At 54.0% G+C, this 24,524-nt stretch overlaps 1 protein-coding gene across 3 annotated transcripts; it reads right to left on the minus strand.

Annotated features, from left to right (window-relative positions):
• Positions 1–461: 461 nt before the first annotated feature.
• On the minus strand, positions 462–12,514 carry ATP6V0C (ATPase H+ transporting V0 subunit c). Of its 3 annotated transcripts, none has more exons than XM_054211968.1 (3): positions 12,126–12,498; positions 2,575–2,758; positions 462–1,302 (listed from the first exon to the last, which is right to left on the minus strand). In XM_054211968.1, the coding sequence occupies exons 1-3, from the start codon at positions 12,199–12,201 to the stop codon at positions 1,098–1,100; spliced, it is 465 nt and encodes a 154-aa protein (XP_054067943.1). In that variant the 5' UTR covers positions 12,202–12,498; the 3' UTR covers positions 462–1,097. The 3 variants fall into 3 exon arrangements, with proteins under 3 accessions (XP_054067943.1, XP_054067944.1, XP_054067945.1); XM_054211969.1 differs by lacking the exon at positions 12,126–12,498 and adding an exon at positions 7,537–7,902; XM_054211970.1 differs by lacking the exon at positions 462–1,302 and adding an exon at positions 1,334–1,894 and having other exon boundaries at positions 12,126–12,514.
• Between the last annotated feature and the right edge of the window lie 12,010 nt (positions 12,515–24,524).

A 24,524-nucleotide genomic window follows, 5' to 3' on the forward strand; every position in this document is an offset into this window, starting at 1 on the left:
CTCCAAGTTCTTGAACAAACCCATGTTGCTGATGGGACAGACCACTGTTCAGGTACTTTAGAGGCAATTGCTGCTAACAGTGCCCTTTCCAACCAGCCAGGTGTCTGCAAAGCCACCACAAGGACAAGCTGCCTAAAGGCTCTTCAGCAGCTCCCACTCCTTGTCACTTGCTGCAGCCTGCACCCCTGCTCACCATGTACCAGAGCAAAGATCTGCTGCTTGACCAGGGTGAGCACAGCACGGCAACAGCCCTGCATTCCTGCTCACCCAAGCACTGCCCATGGGCAGCAGCTGGAAACAGCACCACTACTTGCCCAGGAGAAAGAGGGAATGGTTTAGCAGTGATGACAGCATCACTCCTACATGGTACTCGGTCACTTCAAGAACCTGCCTCCCCCTAAAGGAACCCCTCCCCTTCCTAAGGGAGCAGCAAAAGCATGAAATCAGAGGCAGAGGACTCATTACAGCAATGTAGTGAGGAAGTTTTATTTGGAAACATGGTATAAGTTTGTAACCCAACACTGGGTGCACGACTCTGATGCCGGAGCATACGCGGTTACTACTGAAACACAGGAGTGTTTCGGACAATTGCTGTAATAAAACACAAAATTCTCATACTCCAATACCAGGACACTACAGCAATCTTTAGAATCATAGTTACATCCAAGGAATTCTCTGCACTTACAATTGACCCCACAGTGTAATCTACCTATATATAAGATTAATATATATAGCATGGGAAATTGAAAATCCTTGCTCCATAGATGTATGAACATGTCAAGTCTTTTATAAATAAACATCCAGTGAAGAGAAAAAATTACATTTCTAGTTCATATTTATACATAAAGTACTAACAGCAATGGGTGGAAAATTGCACACAGGCCACCCCAAGCCATGCAGCAGGCTTGGAGCGGCCCATCCAATTTAATATTGAAGTACACACAGGACAGACAAGTCACTAACATACATTGCGCATTTACAAGAGATCAACTACCAAATTGGGACAACTGTACACATTGGAGAGACCATTTTCATTCTGGAGCTTTTTTTTTTTTAAACGTGGATTTGTTACATCTCTTTACATCATACCGCAACGTTTACTTTGTGGAGAGGATAAGGGCAACAATGAGGCCGTAGAGACCCAAGACTTCAGCAAAGATCAAAATCAGGATCATGCCCACAAATAACCTGGGCTGCTGTGCTGTTCCCCGTACACCTGCATCACCCACGATGCCGATGGCAAAGCCAGCAGCCAGACCACTGAGGCCCACACTCAAGCCAGCACCCAGCTGAAGAAAGCTCCTGTAGGACAGAGAGGAAAAGAGTTTCAGTGGCAAGTAACAGGACACCCAACCCTTCAGCTTCAGGCTAGCCTTTCTTTTTTTTTTTCCTCTCCCCAAAGAAAATACAAATTAACATTTAAACACTTAAAGGGAACTTCTTTCCTGCAGGAAGAGCTTCTATACTCTACACAAGCACAGTATATCTCAAAGCAGATGCTTCCTGAGACTCCTAGCTCCAATACTTAAAAAAACCCAGGCAATTATGCAAGATCTTTAGCTGATACTCAAAAAGGGCTCATAGACTTCGCTAAGCTACTGGCCCTGTGAGTTCACATGGCCACCCAGCTTGTCTGTAGCCACTTCAGTCAGCTGCAGGCTTTGCATGCTGCCAGAGCTGCACTTACTCCAGCCTCATGGGCTAGCACTTGCCTGTCCCGTCCTGTGTAGCCTGTTAATAGCTGCTTTTGTCTCCCACCTCTATCAACCTTCTTATACAGCCACAGCACATCCAGGTGATTATTTGGTCTCTTGCACTGCAAGAGCTGGGCAGGAATGGTCTGGTTTTCCAGGCAGGGGTACCTGAGGAGCACTCCCTGTCAGCATCTGACCACCTGATAACTGCAAAGCAGCACTTGTACCTGCTGTTTCTTAGATCATGGCCAACCACACTGCTCATCAACTATAGCTTGTACAGCAACACAGACTATTCTGTTAGACCTCAGAAGCATTGTTTTATTCTGAGAGGTCTCAATCAAGCCAGTTCCAGCTATTCTCAAAAGCCAAGAGTAGATTAAGTTTCAGACTGTAGCTGGCATAGAGGCCTGATGTATAGCTTGAGGATTGATTTACCAGCACATAAAGCAGCAAGCAATATTAATTATTCACTTGCATCTCCCAGGCAACAGGAGAACTATTTAGACAGTCTGATTAGACAGTCTTGGAAAGACCTGTGTACTCCAGGTCTAGAATTTGGCACCATGAAGCAAGCTTAGCCTCCTGTCCCAGTCCTGCCTGTACATGGTTTCTTTCAAGCCAAGAACCACTGCATTATCTCTAGCCATGGGATGTCTGACCTGTCAGCTAATGCAGCAAGCTCATCAGGCTGCACTGCCACTGAGGCTAAGGCATCAGGTAGGACAGCTGAAATCCAGTCCATACTGCTAGGCCCGGGTTAGGAGCATTTAGCACTGACAGCCCCTCACAGGGTCTTGAGCAAATCCCACCCACATTCAGGAGCATCAAAATCACAACAGGACAAACTTCACCACAACTCACAGATGCAGCAACTTACTTGAATAGCGTGATAGAAGGTGAGAGGGCATTGGCAATGAGGACTGCCACTACGAGGCCATAGATAGCTATAATACCCGCCATGACAACAGGGATGATTGACTTCATGATGAGCTCAGGCCTCATGACAGACATGGCTGCAATACCCGTGCCACTCTTTGCTGTTCCATATGCAGCTCCCAAGGCTGGAAGAAGGAAAAAAAAAAAGTGTTAAGACACATCCCCAAATACCATCTCCTTCACTAGGCTGCAGTATTAGAGGAGTTGAGTCAGCACAAGGAAGAATTGTGCAAAACTAACATGGTCACTTGACTACTTGGTTTGTCAGCCAGGAATATTCCCCTAAGGGATGAGGAAGTGACCTATCCAGAGCCCTAGACCAAAGCTACATCAATAAAAAGGTGCTGTTCTAACAGTACAGATAGCAGAATACCCACTCTAAGCTTGCTTAACAGCAGGATACACTCCCTACCAGGCATTCATTCTCTGTTTAGGAACCAAAGCCCAAAGTCCAAATCTCGTTACTTCAGAGCTTGTGCCCTCACAGAGGCTCTACTCAGCTGAACTGCAGAGGAAACACAGCAAAGCATATCTTGCTGCTGCAGCAGGATGTAACCCGGCTGAAAGACAGGTCATACAGTCACTGAACTTTGACACACTTGGGCCAAGTCCTCAGATGCACCCAACATTTAACAAGTCACCTTCATGGGGTCTCTTCTTCCACAAAACTTGCATGCCTATGCTTTGGCCTGGGGTTAAACATGCCATTTCAGCTTCATCAGAAACTGAAGATAGTAGTTCTGTACTGAGCAGTTCTCAGTAACTGAAGACACTGAGATAGTAAAAAAACCTCACATATTATTGCTGTACTTCATTCCTGGGAGAAAGGACACCCTCTTCATGTGTCAATAGCCTCACCTGTGAAGGACTGAGGTCCAAACACTTGTTAATCCAAACACTGGAACCACAGAGTAGAGTATGGCTTGCAAGTCATAGAGGACCTCAGGCCTTACCCTTGAGGTTCACTGATCACCTGTGTCAACACTGGAGCACATAAGACAACCAATACAGGAACCCAAAGCTTGGTTTTCAAAGCAGAACCTGGGCTTATCACCGACAACTGAGAACGTGAGAAGAGTCCCAAACCGCTACCCCAAAAAGTCACTTCTATCTTGAAAACTTTGTATTAGTCTCACAAAAGCTTCCACAAATACCTCATTCTTTGATTCTGAAGTACTTAGAAAGACCCCTTTTCTTCCAACCTTGCTCTGGAGTACTGAACTCATTAACTCTGGATCGCACTCACCACCACTCAAGAGACAATATGCAGGTCAGCAGCCATCCAGGACTAAGTCCTTGAAGCTGCCCTGCAAGGTATATGGAAGGGTAGGTAGTCTCCTTTTCAAACACCATTAGGCTGATATTCAAAGCTAACAGTCCTATTTGACATGAAGATGCTGTTGCCTGCTCTAAAAGGCTACTGCAGAGGTATTAAGACCATGAGGATTTCGAATCTTTGTACTGTTCAGAGACTTACTATTTGAGTTTGCTCCACCCACTTAAAAACTTATGTTTCTACAAGGGAGAGCGGCTTGTTCCACAAAGATCTGTAGCTGCTTTACACCAACATCCAAGTGTGAGATGGTGCACCTTGCCTAAAGAGCTGCTGGTATTCAAAGGGTTTAGGATATGAGCTTTCCTGCTTCTCACCCAGCATCTACAGAAAGTTTTATCTTTGAGCTGTCAAGAACTGAGCAGTAATCCTCCTGGCTTTGCACTAAGAAATTGAAGATTAATAAAGGTGGCACCGCTGCACTAACGCAAGACTCACTATCAGAAGGAAGTTTAGTTTTAGTTACAACAATTTAATAGAGGGAAAGCCTGATTATCAACTACAAATTGGTTCTGCACTAGCAAAGCTCTTGAACTGTCACCGAGCCAGATGCGAAGGGCTGTTCAGCATGATTCAGAACTAGAATCCAGCTTAGCAGGAAGCCTGAGCCAAGAGCAGAAGACAGGTTTTACCTGCAAATGTAAGCTGAGCCTGGAAACTACTGCACAGAGTCAGCCAGCAATAACAGTGATGGTACTGTTTAAGGGTCTGGCCCCTAGGAAGCCTAGAAAGAAATCACTACCTTGTATTAGGAACTTCTGTTGGATGAAGCATCTTCCAAGGACTAGTAAGCAAGTGGAATCAATATTCAGGCTATCTAGACTTCTAGACTGGCTATAGCATTTAGCAGAAGCCACTTCTCTTGTCTGGAATCCTTTATAAACCTCTCTAGAAATGCAGAGGCTCACGAGGAAGTTCACTATTTAAAATTAGATCAGTCATTACTTCCTACAAGTCTGAAGTTACTTAAAGGTGTTGCAATTAATGCAGTGGTGGATTACAGAAGCTGATTTTGTAATCCCACTTACAGAAAGCCAGCCTGCTTAAGCTTTTGGAGAGGGGCAGCTTAGCACATACTTGTCAATTCCCAGTTGTTAAATCTCAATTCTAGGGAAGAGCTTATGCCTTGAACTCGGTCTAAACACATTAGCAAGTAAAGTCTACCTGTACTTCAGGGAAGTTAGTTTTCACATGACAGTTTTTGATGGCACTGAAGATCTATTACACTCCCACTGGTGGACAGTCACGAGTGCTAGAAATACAGCTTCAGAGCTTGGCACATCTCAGCATCCTGACCAACAGGCTTGCACTGGAGTCCCCTGCAGCTGCATCTCCCATACGCTACAAGGCAGCTGGTCTTACTGCTCTTCATTAGCCCACAAAGTTCTTCTGGCACCTTTCACAATACCCCAGTATTAAAGTCCAGATGGTCACTTCCCACCATGACACAGCCATCTCACAGTACTACTATTCAGTTACAGGCTATTTGGCACTTAGGTCAATCCTTCTGCACATCTGGACTTGTACCTCTTGGCAGCTGTGAATATTTAAAGCACACATGCTTCATATGCTACATTTAAATACCCCAATGAGTTGAAGGACATGTTTTCCAAAATCTTCTCAGTGACTAGAGTTGAAGAGACCTACGTGGAAGACAGTGAAAATGGAACAAGAGCTGTACCACTGTTACACACCAAGACTCCATATATTTGCTTCAGATCATACAGTTCCATCACCTCTAACATGCAGCCCAATTAAGCTGCAACTCTAAAGCATACAAAGAGCAACAAAACATTTAAAGGGCAGTCACAGAAGCAGCACTTTGCCACCTAGCTTTCACAGAAGGAAGCCATTCTGGTCTGTAACCAGAAACTTTTCCGTTTTTAAGTTCAATGGTGCTATAATACAGGGAAGTTGCTTTACACATCATTCAAGACCACCTACTCCCAGTATGCCTGCTTCAAAGGTTAACTTGATTTTGAAATACTTCTGAAGAGGAACTCCTGAACTCACAAGCCAGAGCTGATTTAGTACTGCTCCTGGGGGCAAAACGCACTCCCATGGGGCTGTGGATATATGGCCTGGCACCTCGTCATGGCTGTTACTTTCTATTAGTCAAAAGCAGTAGTGAGCTGTGCAGCTCCAAGATGAAGTATGAACTAGAAAGTAACTTGCCACATAGGCAACAGCTTCCATAAGGACTGAAGACTAGTTGTAGTCTTGCCACTGCCAGGACTTTCAGTAGAGCTTTGCCTCTGATATTCACAGTCAGTACTCCAGCAGGCTGTGGTTTAGATCCAGCACTAGTCCAAGTATTAGGACCAATCTTCTGTAGCTATAGTTACAGCGCTGAGCAAGGTCATGCACCAAGAACATTAATCTCGCAGCCAAGTTAGCTGCAAGTCACCTCATGCGACACTCCCTCAATACAGAAAGAGGCTCTTGCCAAAAGCCATGCTTCAGTTCTGCACGGCTCTGCAGACAGATACGCACCTATGGACAGTGACCACATTATCAGGAGCCTTCACACCAGGAAACCATTTGCATAGATGCAGTTTCAGCAGTTGCAATACATTCAGACATGCTCAGCCCAAGAATACAGAGGTTCAGAACCAACCACACACCCTCCAGCAGCATTTGGTCCATTCACAGCCAGTGATTCCGCCTGCATCCCACCATGGAAAAGCAGGTTTTCACACTGCAATGTGTCGAAGCTTTCCAGAGCAGTAATGGGCAGAATTTCCCTGCATTAGGACATCCACTAATAATAAAAGTCAAGCTTTCAATTACAATACCATATCATAGCAAGTCTGAAAGACCATTCTGGGTGAGTACTTACATCTGGAGCCTTTTATAATTAACCCATTATCAAATGGGCTGCCCTCTGCAATACATAGGCTTCCCTCGAACCAGACAGCAGGCACCACCTCACCTCAACACCTGTTTACCCTTGAGCAGGTTGTTCTTAAATGGCTGGAGAACTGCTAGAGATGATATCCAGGTTGAGTACAGTCCTTGCTTTGCCATGCCAGAAACCCAGGCACTTTCAAAGGAACAGGCTTCTTCCCATTGGTATTCTAAGTCCCCTCCCACACCACCACATTTAACAGACACAGCTCTACCTCGGATTACGGTAATGGATACTCCATGGCTGCCTTGGAAAAACCCTGTTGCTATGCCCAGTTGCATCTCCACAAAAGAGACAGCCACATTAGCGGAACTGTATCTGAAGCCCATGCAAATTCAGGTCACACTGACTGAAGACTGGCTCTAGCCAGTCCCCCAGTGATAACTGGAGGGGTAAACAGATAAGCTGCTCTACAGGAAGCTGCAGACTTTGAAAATCTTTAGTGAGTCACCTGTTATAAGATTAGGGACAGCATGCTTTTTGTTCTTCCCTAATGTTATGAGAGGGTGTGGGGATTTCAAACAAGCCTAGCACTGTCAGCTTACAGGATTATCAAAAACAACCTGCAAGGCTAGCAGGCCATTTACTCTTGTTCAGTAAATTTGAGAACTTAAGTCTATCAGCTGCTGCAACAGCAGCAGTCCAAAGAAAAAAGGACTTACCAGTCAACTGTCCCAGCAGCTGGGGCTGCTGCAATTGGTATTCTGGATTGTCTGACATAGCACACAAAGACAACTTTTTTGCATATGGTAGGGCTGACACTTTACACCACGGAGTACAGGCTTCCTCTTCTGCAAGCAGCGAAGTCCAGTCACTTGTTATTTATCTTTATCATCATACAAGCTCCACTGCAACCCTAAAGATGACCCATTTCACAGCCTGGGTGGACCACTGTACTCCAGGTACTGACTGGCATAGCAGTGTGTCATACCAGTTAGCAGGAGCCCTCTTGAGCAAGTCAGTCTACCAGCAGCTCACCCCACACACCAGCAGACATGCACAGCTGAGCTGCTTCATCTGAGGCATGGGAAAGCCAAGGTCATCTGACTGCATCCAGCAGACACTCCTGTGGCCAGACTAGCCTGACTATGAAGCCTCATGCTCACAAGATTCACAGTCTGAAGGAAGCGAGTTCAGCAAGTTATGCCTTACTGTTTGGTGAGGACAGCAAGCAGGTGGAAGCATGCACTTCTGTGAAACCATTCTTCCAAGCATCACCAAACAGCCTGAGCCGGCTGGAGAGTTTTTCAGCTTGCAATCCCACTGCTTGAAATCAGTCAGGCTCTGGACAGACTGAAGAGGCTAGTTTTAGGAAGGGGTAAAGAGTGGACTAAGAGGTCCTGAAGCAGCATTCATTCATCTTCACTGCTGCTCTGGATGTTCACTCAAGAGAGGAAGCACCTGCAGACTTTGTAGCCTACAGTAACTTCAGGGCGAGACAGGAGTCCCATCAGGTACACCTGGAAGCCACCACACAAGCAGCAGCAGCATCTCTGCTTGAGCCAAGTTTTGTAGAGTCAATGGTATATCCTGATGCTTAATCTGGTTTTCAGACGATCCTAAGACAGAGTGGAAATGATGCCCTTATTGAGATTTCTTCCCTTCATTTATCTGAGCTGTAGAAACACTGCCTGTCTGGTTTACTTAAAAAACACTTATGTCTTAAAAGGGCACTAATTTACCTGCTGTTAAGGATGAATGCTTAAGCTAGTCTCTCTACTGTAGGCAGTCTGGTAGCTCAAACACTTGACCCACAGAGTTTTCCTGGCCATACCACAACACCTTTGAAGTACTCTGCAAGCTCCTCTTAGGATGAGGTCCACAGCTCCTTACTGAGAAGCAAGCAGTTCTCCTCTCTACCACCTCCCCATCTCTCCAGAGACAGTATTTCAGGAAGCACTGGTGTAATTTGCCTTCAACGCTGCAAGCTGTTTATAGTCATGATGCCTTCTAGAATCAGACTGCGCAGGGCTACCAGCTGCATGAAGCTAGATGTTCTGAGCCAGCAATTTCACCACAGAGGCCCCTTAACAGCTAACCAACTGCTACGGTATCTGCAGCCCCAGTTTAAAATAAAATAATATTATTTCATTAGCTCTGCAACAACAATGGGAAGACAGACACAGAACTAACCTTAACACTGCTGGCTAGAGTTCTCTTCATTAGCAGTCTTCCAGATGCTTGATAGCGAAGCAGTACTGAAGGTACTGAATGCCCATGCAGAGTGCAGGTTGAAGAAAAACTCCTTACCACATTATGGAGGCCATGGTGGGGTGTGCCTGGGACATCACGCTTTTCTATACCAAGCATCAGCAAGCACGGAATCAGACAGCTTTGCCCAATACCATGCTTTTCCATTTTGGCATTGAGAAGTCACATGGAAAAGCCTCAATAATTTTGATCACTCAACAGCACCTGACACTGAGCCAGCCACATGTTTTACACATCGGAAATAAAGGAACTTCAGCTACCAGAACAAGCTGTAATCAGCAAAGGAACAGGCAGGCTCGAAGATAGCCAAGGTCACAGCAGCCTGCTTCAGTCTTCCTAGCTGCCATCAGTACTAGCTGACTAGAACAAGTTCTGCTATCTATTTACCATCAGCAGTTAATGTTCAAACACGAAACAGCACCGCATAAAGTCGCTTGTTTTCACATCAAGCTAGCCTGGACAGTATAGAACCTGAACATGTTTACTAGAAACAGGTCTCAGAACTACAAGCTCCACAAGAATGTGATCTTTAGATAGCGCATGAGTCAGACATGATCACTGCACTAACACACACAGATCTAGGACCATTTTAGATAGTTTTACATACTTTTCCAGACATATTTAGCTCCTTACTTCTGACTCTGGGCATTTGTTTTTTTTTTTAAAAAACTAACATTCAATTAACATCAGAACATGCTGTAGTGTAACATCCCTATTAGGAAAGCTACATGACACTGCAAGTTTCAGTTTATCTTACATATTGACACCTCTGCCATATCACCTTGAAAATCCAAGTTGCTTCATTAAACAAGCAGTTCAGGGATGTTCACAACTAAAATAATTTTGCTTCAGCAGTAACTATAACCTGTTGTTCCAGTGACTGAACCAGTCCAATGCACTTAGGCCCCAGCAAGAGACCAACTTCATGGCTCAGACCTGCTGGTATTCAGACCACCCAACACAGACTCTGCACCAAGGACCAGTCATGTACCAGCAGCAACATGACAGTCACCAAGCCTTCATCAATGTAGCTTAAGCACTCTGAATCGCCCAACTCAAACCTTCCGCTTAACTTGCCTCCTACAGCACCACGCTATCTAACAAATGCTTCACCCTCTACTTTAGACATGCCAAGCAGTACTCTGAATTCTATTAAAACTATTGAAACACTGACTCAAGATTGCAACCCTCACTGATGTTTCCACTGAAGGAAGCTTGAGTATCACAAAACCAGTGCCTAAAAGGCCATACAACCGTGGGCTTTTGCTTCCAAGTTCAATTTTGCAAGAAGAATCCAGTGACTCCTTGCTCAGGAAGAAAGCTCTGCTATTTTGCAAAAGGCAGTGATCTGCTGACTGTTTCTCCCAACAAGACCTAGCTCTTACTCTATTTTCCATTTTCTTCATTAGCCAAGAAGTAGGTAGGACAGCATTCCAGCCATTCTGTTCTCACAAAGTCCTTACAAGTCAAGTGTGAGTACGCTATTTTAACTCCAAGGTGGCAGACCACTCACTGATTGCTCTCAGCAGAGGACATCTGCATCCCACCACTGGGTAAATACTAAGCAAGACTAAGAACAGCCACTCAGGCTTTTTTTTTTTTGCAAAGAGTAAGCTATGAACATGGTTGGTGTGAAAGCAGTCCACGGTGCCAACACCAGCATGGCTAGACAGCTTCTTTTCAAACACTAGATTTAATCCACTGTCTATTTACACAGTTTAATCTACCACACTAATCAATCAAGAGCAGCTTCCAGAAGTTTGCCTTGCAGACCTAGCTCCCATCTCAGAGGCTACTTTAACATAACAAGCCTCCAAGCACACGAACAGCTACACACAACTCGAGCTACAGCCAATTCAGTACCCAAATGGTTTGATTCCTCAACTGGGAGCCAAATTAGGTGGCAGATGAAGACACATCACTATCCTCATGCATGTGGAGACACTGGCTAGGTCTTCAGAAGAGAAAACCAGAACCAATTGCTAATTCTTGTATTCCTAATTACTAGTAACACTTGCATTTGGAAAAAACCTAGCTGAAGCCTTCCCTGTGTTACATCCCAAGGAGAACAGCAGGTCTGTGCCTAGCAGGAAACCGCCAACACTGGTCAGGAACAACAGTCGTTTTCTGCAGAAGGTCTACTCAGGCTCCGAAAGACAAGGCATGGTATGATGGTCATTCTACTGCAAAACAGCATTTATGGGCCTCTACACAGGCGTTTGCCTGTAGGGAGAGCAATACCGCAGCATGACCCAGTTTACTCCGCACTGAACCCCAGTGCCTCCCAGTGCAGACAGATGGCCACTAGCCAAGAGCTTCCCGTTTCTAGTATATCCCACATCTCCCGTTTTAAAAGGAAGGTCAGGAGCCTGCTGGCTTTTAATGCCATGAATGCCTCGCAAGCCGACTCCACTCCTACACCACTCACACATTTAGGTTTCAATCCCATTAAAAACCGCTTTTGTGTTATCCGAGGAACGTCTTAAGCAGCGACTTCGTCCGTTCTGAGCGGGAGAAGGGCTGCCCGCAGCCCCGGGGCTGAGCTGCCACCGGCACCGCCGAGCCCCGAGGGAGGCGCGGCCGCCCCCGCACCCCGGTCGGCGGGGAACACCGCCACGCCGGGCTGCCGGGAGCCCGTCGGTACCGACAGGCCCGCACGCAGCTGACCGGAGTCCGCCCCCGGGGGAAGGGGCGGGGGGGGCCGGGCGGCGGCGCCGCCGCAGTCACGTGGCAGCGGGGGCTCCGCCGGCGGCGGCACGCGCCGCGGTGACGTCACTCGCGCAGACCCCCCTCCGCCGCGCCCCGGTAGCCCGGATGGAACTGGGGGAGGGGGCGGGCCGCCCCCGCGGCCAGTCCGGGAGGACGCCCGGTCCCACCTGGCGGCGGGCCCACCACCGGGGATCGCGCCCCACCAAGGGAGGGAGAGGATGGGGAAAGGGGTGCCCCCACCTCCTGCCGGTGCTGCGGCGGCGAGCCAGACCGCGCTCCCCCCCCCCCGCCTCCCCGTCGGCTCCAGGCCCCGACACCCCCAGGTGCTCACCGCTGAAGACCATGGCGGCCGAGGCGCCCATCACGGCGAAGAAGGAGGCGTACTCGGGGCTGGCGCTGGAGGACATGGCTGCGCGGCCCGGGCCGGGGCGAGGCGCCGCTGGGAGCGGGAGCGCGAGAGGGCGGGGGAGGGAGGCGGGAGGCTCCGCCGCGGCGCCGGTCCTCGGTAGGCAGCGCTCGGCCACAAAATGGCGGAGGCGAGGAAGGCGCGGGCGGGGAGGGAAGGGAAGGAGGGAGACGGGGCGGAGGCCGACTGCGGGAGGGAGGGAAGGGGCCGGGCGGGAACGGGAGGGCGGCGGCGCAGAGCTCCGTCCCGGCGGGAGTGCGCGGCGGCCCGGGCGCTGCGCCCTAAATACTGCCTCCGCAGGACAAAATGGCGGCGGCCCGCCCGTCACGTGACCGCGGCCCCCGCCCGCCCCGCCCCGCCCCCGGCCGCCGCCACGCGCACGCGGCTGGGGGGAGCCCGCCCGCCGCCCCCTCCCTCCTCCGCCCGGTTCCCCCCTCCCGCGGTGGGACTCGCCCCCGGGGACGAGAGGACCCCGCTCCTCCCGCCGCGCCCCGTGTGGCGAATGGGGCGCTCGGCCGCCGCGGCCTCCGCCGCAGCCTTCCGCCGTCCTCCGCGGCCCCCCCCCCCCCCTCCGCCCGGATGGTTCAGTCCGGCCCGACGCCGCGTCCCGCTGAGCGTGATTCAGCGCTCATTAGCATAAGGGGCGTGTCCACGCCCGGCCCCGCTCAGGCCCGGCCCCGGGACACCGCCCCCTCCCTCTGTCCGCGGGCGCGGCCGCCGCGTCCCCGCCGCTGTGTCCCCCAAGGCGCATCCCATGTGCCGTGTCCCCTGTCCCGTGTCCCCTGTCCCGTGTCCGTCTCCCCTCATCCCCCGCGACCCGCTGCCATGTCCCCCATGGTGTGCGCCGTGTGCCATATCCCCCGCGCCCTGCCCCGTTGTGCCCGTGTGCCCCATCCCCGCGCCGGGCCCTGTCCCCCGCACTGTACCCACCTGCCGTGGGCTCCCCACGGGGGACGCAGCTGTGCCCATGGGGCCCTGCTGGCCCGGGGTCCCCTCTGGGGGTCTGCACCTCCCCGAACTCCACCTCCTCCCGGGCTCCGGTCCCGGCCGCGTCCTGCTGCCGTTCCCCATCTGCCCCGTTCCTCGCCCCGTTCCTCTCCCCGTCCCGTCTCCCGTCCCGCGCGGGGGGCTCCCCGGGGGCTGGAGGGCACGGCTGGGCTGGGTGTGAACCACGGTGTCACCCCACCACGGGCACTGCCACCCACCTCCCGCCCCAGGCAACCGCCCCCCCCACGCTAACCCCATCCCGAAACGTCCCCGAGAGATGCTCCCACAGCCCGTCCTGACAGGGTGGCTGCTGCCCAGAGCCACCCAGGGCTCCCTAGAAAAAAACCCCACGTTAGTTCTGGGTTTGGGGTGTTCGTTAGTAGTTGTCTGTGCTTGCTCTTGCTGCTGCCACAAATCCTTCTGATGCCCTGAAATACCAGATCTCTTAATTAATTGAGGGTCACCTGCCTTTTCCCATTGTTGCCACTTTTCTGGACGCCTCAGCCTTGTCAAAGCTCACAGGGAAGGTGAGAGCGGGATTTAAAACCTGCTCAGCAAATTCCCTGCCTGCTGCTCGGACACTAACAGCCCCGTCGCTGCAGCAGCCACTGGAGAGCCCACGGTGGGGACCAGCTCCAGACACGTTGGCTCGGTGCAGATCTCCACAGGAGGGGTGAAAGGGCTGTGGGGCGTTGCTGGGGGTCTGAGCCCCAGAGGGGCACCCCGTCCTGACCCCTGGCAGAGGTGAGCACGGGGGCTGTGGATCTCACATGTGCTCCACCACCATCAGCACCACCACCATCACTGCCACCACCACCATCACCATTGCCATCACTGCAGCCATCACTGCCATTGTCATCACCATCACCACCACCACCACTGCTGCCGTCACTGCCATTGCTATCAGCACCACCACCGCTACCACCATCACTGCCACCACCACCACCATCACTGCAGCCATCACCACCACCATTGCTGCCGTCACTGCCATTGCCATCACCACCACCACTGCTACCACCATCACTGCCACCACCACCATCACCATCGCCATCACTGCAGCCATCACCGCCTTTGCCATCACCATCACCACCACTGCTGCCGTCACTGCCATTGCCATCAGCGCCACCACCGCTACCACCATCACTGCCACCACCACCATCACCATCACTGCAGCCATCACTGCCGTTGCCATCACCATCACCATCACGACCACCGTCGCTGCAGCCATCACTGCCACCACCACCACTGCCACCACCATCACCCTCACCACCGCCACCACCACCACCACCATCACCGCTACACTGCTTTTCCTGCAGCATTGCACCCTGGGCTGCGTGGCTGCCAGCACAGTACACCATCGCTATTAAGTGGTGGCTATTATTACTAATGAGCATTTCCAGCAGCCCCGATTGACGTCAGGAAGCCTTTCTCTAGGATGGGGACAATCCCTGCCCCACGGGTCCGGAGCAATTAGTTGTTGGGTGAATTTCTCATCCCTCCGGCCCTGTCGGAATTGGAAGTTTGTTCACCAACTTTGGGCTGCTGAAGGACCGGGGGAGCAGGGGGGGATTTTAGGTGCCCCCAGAGGATGCTCTTTCCCCTGTGCCTCTGGGCCCCTGCTGCCACTGAGGTGTCCCCGTGCTGCCCCCGGATTCCTCTGTGTAGCCCCGGCCGCCCGATGCAGCAGCTCCCGTTACCCTGCACGCCGTAACGCTGCCTTCTCCTCCTGGCGCCTGGCACCGTGCCAGCGGCCGCCCTGGCCCCGCTGACCCTTGGGGCTGGTGCTCCCCACAAATCATCCGGCACCATCTCTGCACTGGTGCTCCCGTCTGCCCGGCGGACGGCCATCATGGATGAACAAAGAGCCTCGTTGTAGCAGTGAGCTCACGAGTTGTGGCGGTGGCGGTGCTTCGGGGACGCCATGTCTCCAGAATGGCTGAGCCCCGGTTCCGCAGGATCCCCAGGGGCCGAGCTTCCCTCCTTCCACCCTTCGGAGCTGCAGGATGCTGGGAACCTCCTTGTCCTCGCGGTCACAGCCAAAATCCCAGGGACACAAGGTCCTTGAGCCAAGCCCTCTTGTTCTTCCCCCTTCTTCCTTCTCCTCCTCCTCCCATGCTCTTCATTTGGGACACACTCGGTATCTCTGGGTCTCAGTTCTCCAGCAAGGTTCCAAAAACTGATTTGGTTTTCACCAGAAATTGCTGATTCATAGAAAGGATTTTTTTTTAAAAATGCCTTTGACAATGCTTTCTTCCAAAATTTTTCATTTTACATTTTCTCCCATATTTATTTAGTCCCCCTATCCCCCGCTTGTCACCCCGCCGCTGGAGCCGGCCAGGCGGAGGCAAGGAGAGGTCGCGGTGGGGCTGGTGTGGATCCTGCTGCACGTCCCAGTGCAAACACGCTCCTCCCTTTGGGGTACGTGCGCGGGGAAGGTCTGGGTGCTGGAGATGGGAGCATCCGCCTCCTTCCATCTGCCTGGGACTGCCCGGTCCTCCTCCACTCGCCCCACATGGCCCTGGACTGACCACGGCCAACAGAGGGACCGTGTGCCGAGCATCCTCCTGGGATGCCGGCGGAACCCCGCCGGTTTCCCCAGGTGTGGCTGCGACGGGTGGAGCGGGTGGACACGAGGATGCACGAAGCTCCTGTGGGACAGAGGAGGGGAAGGACCGTTTGGATGCTGGTGACGGCAAGTGTAACTGCAGCTGGCTCCCTGTCGTGCCTGGGCACCAGGCGAGCAGGAGGAGAGTAATTTATTGCTATTAAATCCTTTCTACTCTATTGCTGTTTAAAAACATGGTATTTCCGCCATTACTAACGCTCTGCTGCCTCACCTGGGTCTCCCGGCCGTGCAGAGCCTGGAGCAATGGGCACCGCTTGGCCGGGGGCTCCTCGGGGCCGGGCTGGCTCTCCCCTCATGGGTGCTGCAGCCCCCCAGGCTGCCCCGAGGCGCCGCTGGCCCCACTGCCACCCCTCAGCAGGGCCCCCGAGGGTCTCGTGCCATCCCTGGCTCTGCCTCGTGGAAGGGCAGGGATGCTTTTTTCCTCAGGGAAAAGACAGCAAAAGGAGGGAAAAAAATTCAACGCATAACCGGGAGGCGAATGCAGTATCGAAGGCAAAGAGCCAGAAACCCAGAGGCAGAACAACCCAAATTACTGTTCCCACAGCAACTTGCGCTCTCCCTCCTCACGGCGCCGGGCAGACGCCCACCGGCTGCCACCGAGTGCGCGCGCGCGTTTGCCGTGGAGGCCGTGAGTTTGTCACCCCCAGTTCTGCCTTTTAATTCTGGGCTGGATTGACCCTGGGCCGGTGGCACTGCATGGCACCGCGCCAAATGCAACCGGAGGGTGGTGTCAGGGTGTCCGTTCCCATCCCCAGGCCGGGAGCAGAGGGCTGAGATGGGCTTTCCAGCGGGTGCAGGCTCTGGGTGCCACCCCCTTCTTGGGGGGCACTTTCTGAGCAGCCTTATGGCAGATGCCTTTCCCACCACCCTGGGGCCGTGCGTCTGTCCGTGCGTGGACAAAAGATGCCGGAGAGCGATTTACCACGGGGCTCCGGCTCCCGGCGGCTGCTTTTAGGGAGCAGGAGGCGGCCACGGGCTGCTCGGTGCCGCCCGGGGCAGCGGGGCTGCTGCTCTGCCCCTGACCCCGCTGGTTTTGGGCAGAGCCGGATCGGCTGTTGGCCAGGGGATCTCTACCCGCTCCAAGGTCCTGCTTCTACACGTCACGGCGATGACGGTGGCTTCGCCCGTGTTGCAAAATGGGGCTGGAAAGGGTCTGGGAAGCCATCTGGGAGCAGCCTGCCCCTCCGGCGTGGAGGTGGATGTGGAAGTGTGTTGCTCGGAACAGGGGGGCTTTGGCAAGGGATGCTCCGGCCATCCCGTCCTCCCGAGGGGATTTGGTGTTAATGTGTTAAAAATGCTCTGTAGGTCCCAGGACCCCGCAGCTCTGCACACGACGAGTCCGGGTGGGCTCTGGTCAGGGCTGGGGCAGGGGGTCCAGCGGGGTCAGCGGAGCCGAGCTGGTGCCAGGCGTGGGGACAGGAAAAGGAGCAGCGGATCCATCGCCCTCAGCCTCGGCAGCGAACACTCGCCGGCAACGGAGCAAACCCAGCTGGAGCATTTCCTCATTCGGTGTCTCCTGCGGTGTCTCGCTGGAATCACACGCTGGAGTCACGGGGCTTGGGGGGGGGACCATTCCCCGGCTCCTCCCCGCTCCCCCTGTCCCTGGGGTGACACCATCTCCCAGGAGGTCAGGACCTTCGGCGATTTGCAAATGAGGTTTCTCTTGCTCTACTTGGGTCTAAATTAACTGATTTCCATCGTGAGCCCTTAACTCCTTCTAATCTGGGACACTGCCCGGTGTTAGACTTCTTGATGAGGCAAATTAGGGGCCTCCTATTCCATTCCATCTATTCTATTCTATTCTATTCTATTCTATTCTATTCTATTCTATTCTATTCTATTCTATTCTATTCTATTCTATTCCATTCCACTCCACTCCACTCCACTCTACTCTGTTCTCATTTAACCAAATCTTCCCTTCTCATCTCTCTGTCCAGGACTTTCCTGCCGTATATAAAACCTCTGACCTCCCTCTTTTCCATGCCATGCCTGTGGGCGAATGCAGCCGGGAGATCATCCTTGCTTCTACAGTTTCTTTAGCTACTGGGGACGGTGCAGGTAAAAGCTTTTTTTTTTTTTCCCCCACTGTCCTTTTCCTGACATGCCCCATCAGGAGGCAAGCAGGAGGAGCTCCCGGTCCTCTCTGGGACCACACGCTGTGCGTTGGCCGGTCTTCTCCAGCCCTCCCTCCCTCCGCGGGGCATCCATGCCTGGACCCCAGTGCTCAGCTGGCAGCCAGGATCAGCCAGGGCTTCCCACGAAGAGGTTCTGCCCGTAGTTTGAAAATAGCATTTATTTGCTCTGGGTTACCATAGTTACTTGTGGAAGTCGCATGGCGCCGCTTCTGCTGCTTGGTTGGGCGATTCTCTCCGGCGTGGCACGACCAGCTAATTTTACCCTCGAATGGACCCATCAAAAAGGCAGGAATTTCCTGGGTGTTGGGTGAGCTCTGTGTGGGATGCCCCAGCTGCCCCTCACACCTTTCAGCAACCCTCTCTTTGAAGTGCTGGATGAACCCGCGGCGCTGAAGCAGATTTTGGGTCCTCGATCACCGGCTTTGCATTCCTAGAAGGAGCCGCCGTGGCTTTCCCAGTGCCTGTACTTGTGCTGGAGCTCTTGAAGACAAATACCGAGAGCCAGCATGGCAAACCTCCCCACCAACAACCCCATGCCTGTTTTTTTGGGAAGCTGGGCTGTAAACAGGGGACTGGGGTGGCTGATGTGTCCTGGAGCGACACTTATGGGGAGATGATGCTTGCTGAGACGCGGATGCAGGCTGGGAGCTAGAGGTGACGGCTCTGAATCAGTGGTGACCAGCAGCTCCACGTGTAAAGCACTGCACGTGTTCATGGTACTTTGCACAAGCGACGGAGCTTGTCCCCGAAGCTGGAACTGGCAGCAGCGAGCTCCGGCAAAGCCAGAGGGAGGGATGGATGCTCGGTGGCTGGGAGCCGCATGTGGGGCCCTGCTCCCACGTGGAGACACCCGGAGCGCTGTAAACCCAAAACGCAGGTTGGTCCGGCACCGGAGCCTCCAAACCAAGGGATTGTCCTGCCAGATGCTGGCGGGAGCAGATGTATTTGTGATCTTCCTCGCAGCGACGGCAGACGCCACCCCAGGCAGGAGAGCCAGGAGCCAGCCCGGGATGCAGCTGGGACTCGCTGGCCCGTGGACATTTCCCTGCTGGCTCTGGGGCAGCCAGGGGACAGCCAGCACCGGGGTGAGGAGCGCATTGGGGACAGAACTTGGCAGGGCAAGGCAGAGCCCCGAGTGCCGCGCTCTGGCTGCGCAGCCACCTCCTTTCGGGGATGGAGCTGCTGGTGGATGCCGAGAACAAGCAGCCGCAGGGCACCGAGGAAGGGAAGCCTGATTTTGGGTTGTTGCTCAGTGCCATGCTCAGTTCTGGGGAGAAAACACGGGCTGGTTTCTACCAGGAAAGCTGAGGGCAAAGGCTCAGAGCTGCTTCAGAGCCGTGTGCTGGGCTCCCCCAATCCGTCCTTCGTCACTGGACTGGGACAGTGCCACGGCTCTGCCCCCGCTCCACAAACCCGCTCCTCCTCCGTGCTGCCAGCTCTCCCTTGGCCCGCGGAGCTGGCAGGCGGAGAGAGAAATAAAACCGTGGCCGTCTGGCAGGACACACCGCCTTCCTGCAGAGCTGCTGCTGCCGTGCGGTGAGGCGGCCGAGAAAATCGCTGTCTTTCTACCCGGATCTGTGCCAGGGCAGGAGCCTCCCCTCCTCTGCCTCCCATCCTGGCTCAGCTCGCACCAGAGCATCCCGCTACCCACCAGCAAAAATTAAATCCAATCCCTCTGGCACTTCCCAGGTATTCCCGCATGGCTGCTCTGCTTTGGGCTCCTCCAGCCTCAGGTCCTGCACTCTGATGGAGCATCACCTCCTCTGCACACTGCCTCCGGCCGGCTGCCATGCCGGGCTGTGCCGGGCTGTGCCATGCTGGCCTCTCCTCTGGGTTTCTCATGCCTATCGATCCCTCAAGAACGAGAAATGAGATTGCGCTGGTGTCGGTGCCAGGCTTTTGGGAGCCCCCGAAGCTCCTCTCCTCCCAGGCTCATCGGATGAGGTGCATCCCTGCCTCCCACCCTCCTCCCACACACGTCTCTGCCGGGCTTCACTAATACACATAGAAAAGCATATTTTTGACTGGATGAAGAAATTTGCCCAAACAGGGTGAGATTGTCCTCAATGCCCGTTCTGTGCATGATTTGGAGTGAACCAGTTTTCCTGCAGAAGTTGTGTCTGGCTGCGGGTGCTGGCAGTGCCCCGATCTCACTCTGCCTGGGGGGTTCCAAGGGCTCCGCGGCCCCGGAGGCTTCCATGCCCTCCCCATGGGACACGGCACCCCCGGCGTCCCCGGCGTCTCACCCCCTGCCCAGGTGGGCAAAGGATGCGGCCACCGGCTCCGCTTTCCCAGCCGCGTCCTTGGGAGCACCCACACCAAAATGCTGCAGACGAGCCAAGTTAAACAGCACTCGGTTATCACTTTGTTTTAGCAAAGACAAACTGAAGGGGAGAAGGAACGTGTTTTCCTTTGCTTTTGTTATTTCCCTCTCAGGCCGTTATTTCCTCGCTCAGTTTGCTGGGGAACGGGAGCTGCCTGCAGAGCCGGGATGGCTCCAGAGCTGCTGCCGGGCACGGCACGAGGCCTTTTTATTTTAAGTGTCTTTTTTTCTGTTTCCTGGGTTTCACATCTCTCTTGCAAGCCGTTCCTCCCTTGCAGTGCCCAGTGCGAGCCAGCGCGCCGGTAGCGAGAGGACGGTTGGTAATCATGGGGACGAAGCGCACGTCTGCTTATCGGAGCTGCCCAGAGCCCCGCGCTGGGGTGGCCGCACTGAACCTGCTGGGCTGTGCCGAACCCGCTGGGTGCCCAGGTCGGCACCTGCTTTCCAAAAGCATGGGTGTCTCCTGGAGAATGAGCATCCCATCAGGAATGAGAAAGACCGTGACACAGGAAAGGCCCCGGAGGTGGGAGGGAAGAGTTTCTGTTCCTCTTGGGTTGCAGGAAACGATCACAAAACCCCACTGTGCAAAATTCATGCCCCGAGATGGGGTGGGCTGGGCTGAGCTTTCAGGGTCTCCCCTGGCCCTGGCTTCCTGCGTTGCCTTCTCCTCTAAACCTCTGGAGAGAAAGCGCTGGTGCTTGTGGCCAGGGTCACACCCAGCCCCTGAAGACGGTATTTTAGATCCGCCTTGCAGGAGAGAGAACAAAAAGCCCAAGATTTCCCCATCAGCCGCAGTCCCAAGGCTGGGAGTTGCCGGGCAGGGGCGGCTGGGCCAGCTCTGCCCACGCCTGCCGGGGGGGGAAGGAGCACGGAACGTTGCTGGCTGCTGCAGCCGGGGAGCCTGGAGGCAGGTCCGGGTGGGACCGTGGTGGCAGGTCCAGGTGGTACCATGGTCTGCGGCACCCTGGGGCTGTCACAGCCTTCCCCGGGGCTGGGGACAGCACTGGGGTTTCCTCTGCCTATGCCCATCCTTGGCCGCGCTGGGCCCGGCACCCACACCTCCTCTGGAGGCAGCTCTATCAGGTCTAGTCAAAGATGGTCTTAATCAGATCAGTAAAAAGACCACAAAGAAATCCAGAGACCTCCAAAGGGGCCAGTGCAGGGTTCCAGCGGGGTGCGGAGCGGGTCGGTTGCCTGCAGGTTCCTACTGACCTTTTATATTTGTACAGTGGGTGCACCCCAAGCCTCGGCTAAAGGCAGGGTCCAGCCGTGCCCACCGCTGCCGGCGGGAGACGTGCTGCCCTCAAGGGCCAAATACCCAAGAAAGATGATATTTGGTAGGAGAAATTACCGTGTGCCATGGACCTGCAGCACGGACCCGCGCACCTCAATGGCACTGAAGCAGCAGACCTGGACCATGACCCCAAAGTTTCCGAACCCCAGCCCTCTGCTTTTTAGGGCTTTTTAGGCTGGGCATCTGTCACAGGCTCAGCAGGCATCGCTTACCGCAGGGAGACCTTGAATTTGGGCTCTTTGCTGGGGGCAAAGAGGCACGACTACGTTAACCACCCGGTTTTAGAGAAGACACAACCAAGACGGCAAAGTTCAGTGGATGCAGATGAAAAGGGCAAGAGCGTTTCTGGATGACAAAAGATCACACAGGGATATCGGCCCAGAAAAGGGGAAGAGGCAGAGGAGACTCAGTGGAAATATGTGGGGGACACACAAAAAGAACCAGTTCCTCTTTCTACTGTATCCCGTAACTCCAGCGCAGAAGTTAAAGGGCAGCACGTGTGGATTAAAAGATTAAAATAAGCTGATTTTGTGTATTTTATTTACTGTCAGGTTTTGAAATACACTGGGGTGGTTCAGAAAGCCGGAGGTAAGGACAGCTGCAGCACAGATGACAACTCGTGTTTTCCAGCACTGCTTTGGGGGTTTTATAAAACCACCGAGGGGTTTTGCGGCGGGAATACATCCAGTTTTGTGACTCCTCTGTCTTTTGAGAGGGAAGGAAACACTGTCACCTTTAGACCCCCATGGAAACCAGGGATGGGAATGGGCGTGGGGGGGGAGACTTTTTCCCAGAGGGGGAAAGAGCCTGGATACCCCCTGGTGTGTGCCGGGAAACGGAAGACACCTCCCTGCAACATGGGGGACTGTGATTGGATTCCAACCCCTTAATTAAGGTCAGGGCAGTAAATCTCCATTGAGCCAAACATCTTGAGACAAAACTGAGTCTGGTCCCTCCTCCGTCCTCTCTCCAGGAGTGGACGCGGCTCTGTCCTCGCTCCGTCCCTCGGCGCAGCTGGCTCCAGGCTGGTCGAGCACGGAGGGGTGCGGGGACGTGCGCGGCCCTGGGCCTCTCTGAGGAACACGTCGTTTCTTCCATAGAAAGACTTTTTTTTTTCCACCAGCTGCCACACTCAGGATCACACGGGGCAGCCTGAGCTCAGGAATAGCTCATTAATTAAGATTGCCTGTACAGCTATGTACGCGTGAGTAATATTTGCTCACTGCGCAGGCACCACGCTGCCCTTGGCTCGCAGGGAAGTTGCTGTCGGCTAGAGCAGCCCCGGCAGAGCCCGCGGCGCTTGGCTCTTCGCCGGGCACCGCGGGCGAGGGGCTGCCATGGGGGCAGCTGGGAGGGGGGCAGCAGCCCGGTGCTCCGGACCCGGCCGGGGAGCCCCTCGGGAACGGCAGGGTCCGAGCCCAGTTGCACACCCCTTTGCGGGAAAGGCAGCAGGAAACACCAGTGATTGTGGACAGAGAGATTTTTGGCCCCCAGGGGCTTTCAGGATGCATCCCTTTCGTGGCTGTTCCAGCGACTGCGAGTGACCAGCAGCCAGGAAGATCGGCTCGAGATCAGGTCCTTCAGAAAAAACAGCGGGGGTTGTTTGAGGCCAGGGCCGAGCCGTCGCTCAGAGGACACCGGCTGGCTCCGGGTTTCAAGTGGGACCCGCCGGACAACCCCCGGTCACGCAGACCTGGGGGAAGGGAGAACCTGAGCCTGGGGACAGGAGGGACAGGGCTGGTCCCATGGCCTTGCTGTGACCTGGGGGCCAAGGCGCTGCTGTGGCAGCGCCCATGGCCGTGGAGGGCCTGCAGCCCAACGTGTCTGCTGCTGCGCTGCCGAGAGCGACGTCTTTCCGCAAAAAAACTGCCCAGAAATTCAAAACGCTCTAACCCTCCCTCTTTCCTGCGCTCGCAGCGCAGCTCCTTCGCCCCGGTGGTGGTTGTTCATCACACGCCTTTCCCCAGCCCCAGCCAGCGGCTGGATTTCACATCCCTGTGCTTCTGAAAACCTCCCAGGCTGGTGGCAGACCAGACCTGGGAAGGGAGAGGACCTTGAGCAGCCATCTCCCGGTCTCCTTTAACCTCCACAAGTTCTTCTCGTTAGTAGGGTGCAGATTAAACATTAAGCCCTTAAAAACATCCTGTGCCTCAAAAAACCAGCGCAAAGGCAGGGCAGGAACTGGCTCGTATGGATGGCCATGAGCCTACCCTTGTCGTGTGTACAAGGAAACACAGATCCAGCCCCTGCAAGTAGGTTCTGGCTGCGCAAGAGATGGATCACGGCAGAGGTCATGAGACACAATTCAGGCCAAAGGCTTCTGCTTGGAGCTTGTTTATGCCGGTTTATGGCCCAAGAGCTTGCCCTTCCCTTTTCTTTTGGGCAGCCTTGGACCCTCATCTTTGCAAACAGCTCTTCAGGGCAGCCTGGGATTCCGGGCAGGCTCCAGCTGGAGGTTGCTCTGACCCAGGGAACGCGCTCCAGCCAACATCTGCTCCCACCAGCCAAAGGAGCGGCACATCTCCCCTCCCAAATACAGGCCAGAAATTCCCTCCAAGATGGCAGTCAGAGGCAGCGGCAGCTCCATCACCGTCAGAGGGCTGAGCACAAGGCCGGCAGCCGTCCTGGAAAGAGAGGTGCTTTGACTCTTCCTTGGAAACCTCTCCGCTTGCCCTTACCTCTACTCCCAAGGCTGCGCTGAACACGTTAATCAAATTTCCTCTGCTAGTCAGTTATTCCCCCCGTGGTTTCCACTTCTGCAATTTCAAAAATCTGTACATGATTATGTTATTGCTCATTCGGGAAGGAAGCTGTCCCAAGAAGACCCACACCCTCAGAAACACTGAGAGTTACGGTTGAGCAGGGCCCTGCAGACCTTGAAGCTGAACGGCTCCCTCCCCAGCCAACAGTTCAGGAGCGGGGCACGAACCCAGGTGTACCACCCCCGACACGGCTGCGA

Source organism: Rissa tridactyla, chromosome 8, assembly GCF_028500815.1.
Source record: "Rissa tridactyla isolate bRisTri1 chromosome 8, bRisTri1.patW.cur.20221130, whole genome shotgun sequence".
Classification (NCBI taxonomy): domain Eukaryota; kingdom Metazoa; phylum Chordata; class Aves; order Charadriiformes; family Laridae; genus Rissa; species Rissa tridactyla.

Excerpts from the sequence above, each read along its gene's own strand:
- ATP6V0C (XM_054211968.1), bottom strand. The coding sequence starts at position 12,201 with ATGTCCTCCAGCGCCAGCCCCGAGTACGCCTCCTTCTTCGCCGTGATG. Across the intron at positions 2,759-12,125 it reads GGCCGCCATGGTCTTCAGCG|CCTTGGGAGCTGCATATGGA; the intron begins GTGAGCACCTGG and ends TCCTTCTTCCAG. Across the intron at positions 1,303-2,574 it reads CCTTCTATCACGCTATTCAA|GAGCTTTCTTCAGCTGGGTG; the intron begins GTAAGTTGCTGC and ends TCTGTCCTACAG.